This window comes from Nannochloropsis gaditana (genome assembly GCF_000240725.1).
Source record: "Nannochloropsis gaditana CCMP526 unplaced genomic scaffold scaffold1384, whole genome shotgun sequence".
NCBI lineage: Eukaryota > Eustigmatophyceae > Eustigmatales > Monodopsidaceae > Microchloropsis > Microchloropsis gaditana.
In genome coordinates this window covers 1-2615 of record NW_005802569.1, presented here as the reverse complement: position 1 = coordinate 2615, position 2615 = coordinate 1, and the positions used below count along the sequence as shown (strand labels likewise).

Here is a 2615-nt window from a genome sequence, read left to right as displayed (position 1 = left end):
GGCATTGTGTCGATATGTACAGAGGTAGGAAGGGAGGGAGGAAGGAAGGAAGGGGAGAGGCAGTGAAATAAAAGGGCCCCGAAAGCCACTTTATCCTACCCGGATGTCTGCCTGCTCGCCCACAAGGAAGCAACGCGGTGGTGGCACGAGTGGTGTCTATATATCCATTCATATATAACCATATGTATATTCCTGGAACTTCCTTTTTTTAAAGGAGTCGACAGGAATTGCGTTTGGCTTCCATTGTTCCATATTTTTTTTGGTTTTTGTCAGGGCCTTGAGTGCTTGTCATGCAGCACGCATCTTGAGATTTATTTTTATTTTCCCACAGGAGACAGAAAGAAAAAGTGCTCTTCTCCACCCCCACCGTCTTCCCCCTTCTCCTCCTCATCCTCCTCCGCTTCCTCCCCTACCCCTTCGCAGCCCTTCCTTCCCCTTCCATCATACCTTCCACCCCGACAAAAACCCCATTTTCCCCCCGAAACACCCGCAAAATCTTCACCACGGCTCTGGGTGGGATCCCTCCATAAATATGTGGGAAGGTTTCTTCCCCTCCCTCCTTCCCTGTCCTCCCCCCCCACCCTCCCTCCCTCCCTCCCTCCCATGCGTCGTCAACGCCTCTGTGGCTCCCACAGGGGCAGCTGCCTCCCACTTGACCGGGGCTGAGAGGAGGGAGGGGAGGAGGACGAGGAGGAGGAAAGGCTCAGGGATGGAGGTGTAGAAGTGGTTGGCGATGGGAAGGAGGGAGGCGGGGTCGGCCGTGGCGTGGGTGAAGCCGTCCTAATGGGGGGGAGGGAGGGAGGAAGGGAGGGAGGGAGGAAGGAGGAAGGGAGGGAGGGAGGGAGGGAGGGAGGGAGGGAGGGTCATGGAGGTGAGTATGAAAAATGTGGGGGAATGCTGAGAGGGGATAGAGTAATATTTGTCCAAAGGAACAAGACCTTGCCCTCCGTAGAGGACAACGTTGATACAGGCAAATATCCCTTCCTATTCAATCAAAGCATTCACGGACCTGCTGGTATGTCGGAGGGAAATATTCCGTGTCGGCCTCTACAGCCGCTGTCCACAAGGAGGATTGAACGAGATGGTAGAGGGGCGTTTCGTCCCCCATGGATATTGTTAGCAAGAAATTTGACGGTACTGTGTCTGGTTCGTGCCTGCAGGGAAAAAAAGGATTTATCGTATCCTTTTCAAGTAAAAAGATAGCAATTAAGAAACGCAGGAGGTGTGGTTGCGCACTCACACGAGAATGTACACCAAAATGAAAAGAGGCCTCTCTTGTGCATGTAACTCCCTCATGTATGGTACTGGCGAGAATAAGGAGGTTTATATCCGACGGTTGGTGGATGCTAAGACATTGAACGCATTGCCGTCGTCTCCCCGACAAAGAACGACACACTAATATAAAGGATACATCCACACCGCTTCCTGAAGGAGGAGGACAAGTAAACCGCGCCATTCATGCGCTTTTCCACCGTCCACGACACCTGCTTGCATGAAACGAGGTTGGTTTCCAAAATTCGGCTACCGCAAGCGAGTCTTGTTTGGGGCACATATTATTTTGTCTCGTGGTTGGTATGTTCCCTCCTTGCCTGAAACCATGCACATTGTTCCTCTCTTGGACAATATGAATCCGTGAGACATGGATTAAAGATGCCTCAAGCCTTCGAGGATCGATAAATTGCGCGGTATACGCTGAACAACGGCTGGATTTGTTTTTAAGGCTCGGCGCATACATTATTCCGTGGTGCCCTATAGTTCCTTCTTACCCTTAGTGCGCAGACATACCGTTGCCCTCCACGCTTTATCTCCACACTCTTTCCCATGCGTTGAGGAAACATTAGTTGAAACACCGTGGCATCCTTCAAAATGTACTGCTTGACATTGTCAGTCTGGCCCGTGGTCATGAGGCGAAAACCATCGTGCGAACGAGCTCAGCAACACATGAACAGGTATGAAGGCTTTGTACCCTCCGAAAGGATTCTCACATCGAACCAGACCTCACCGCATTCCCCAACCACAACCTGTTATTCTTCACGCCATCAAACGTATGATTGCGATGCGACTTGTTAAACGAAGTCACTGATCCATCCTCGTGCATATCCTGGTGCGCGCTTTACTCGATGAGCGATCGCGAACTCTTTTCCGATGGTTTTCCGTGCCCGACGGCTTACGAAGAAATGCAACGCAAGGATAAAGACAATATCATAAATCCTTTCCTCCTGCGACGAGGGAAGAAGAAACAAAGACCCGTGGACGTGTTCGGACGTGCACTTGGAGGGTATTCCACTTTTGCCATCCTTCCAAAGTAATGTTTGCACAATACGGTTACCACGTTGTACGTCACACCCACCAGCACCCACCTCCTTCTCCATTCTTGGCTTCTGGCAGATGGACACTTCCTTCTCCTACATTTCCTTTTTTATTCCCCGTGCAAAGTATATCGCACGTTTCTTGCCGGTCGCTCTTTTTCGGCAGGGACGTTCTTTGCCTTTTTCTCGTTCCTTCGGACGCCTCCTCCCCCCCTCCCTCCCTCCCTCCCTCGTCGAAGGAGGGTGAGACAACACGCTGGCACATGTGGGGAATGCAGGCCCACTCTCCCCCCCTCCACCCCTCCC

At 51.7% G+C, this 2615-nt stretch overlaps 2 protein-coding genes across 2 annotated transcripts; one reads left to right on the top strand and one right to left on the bottom strand.

Annotated features, from left to right (window-relative positions):
- Nucleotides 1-611: 611 nt before the first annotated feature.
- Nucleotides 612-1157, bottom strand: NGA_0707400 (uncharacterized protein; the record flags this gene model as incomplete). Its single annotated transcript, XM_005852338.1, is given in 3 exon segments — nucleotides 612-620; nucleotides 634-780; nucleotides 1010-1157. The coding sequence occupies 3 exon segments, from the start codon at nucleotides 1106-1108 to the stop codon at nucleotides 612-614; spliced, it is 255 nt and encodes an 84-aa protein (XP_005852400.1). The 5' UTR covers nucleotides 1109-1157.
- Nucleotides 1158-1907: 750 nt separating this feature from the next.
- NGA_0707500 (uncharacterized protein) lies at nucleotides 1908-2309 on the top strand (the record flags this gene model as incomplete). The annotated part of the gene is made up of 2 exons (XM_005852339.1): nucleotides 1908-1949; nucleotides 2077-2309. The coding sequence occupies exon 2, from the start codon at nucleotides 2121-2123 to the stop codon at nucleotides 2307-2309; it is 189 nt and encodes a 62-aa protein (XP_005852401.1). The 5' UTR covers nucleotides 1908-1949; nucleotides 2077-2120.
- Nucleotides 2310-2615: the final 306 nt, after the last annotated feature.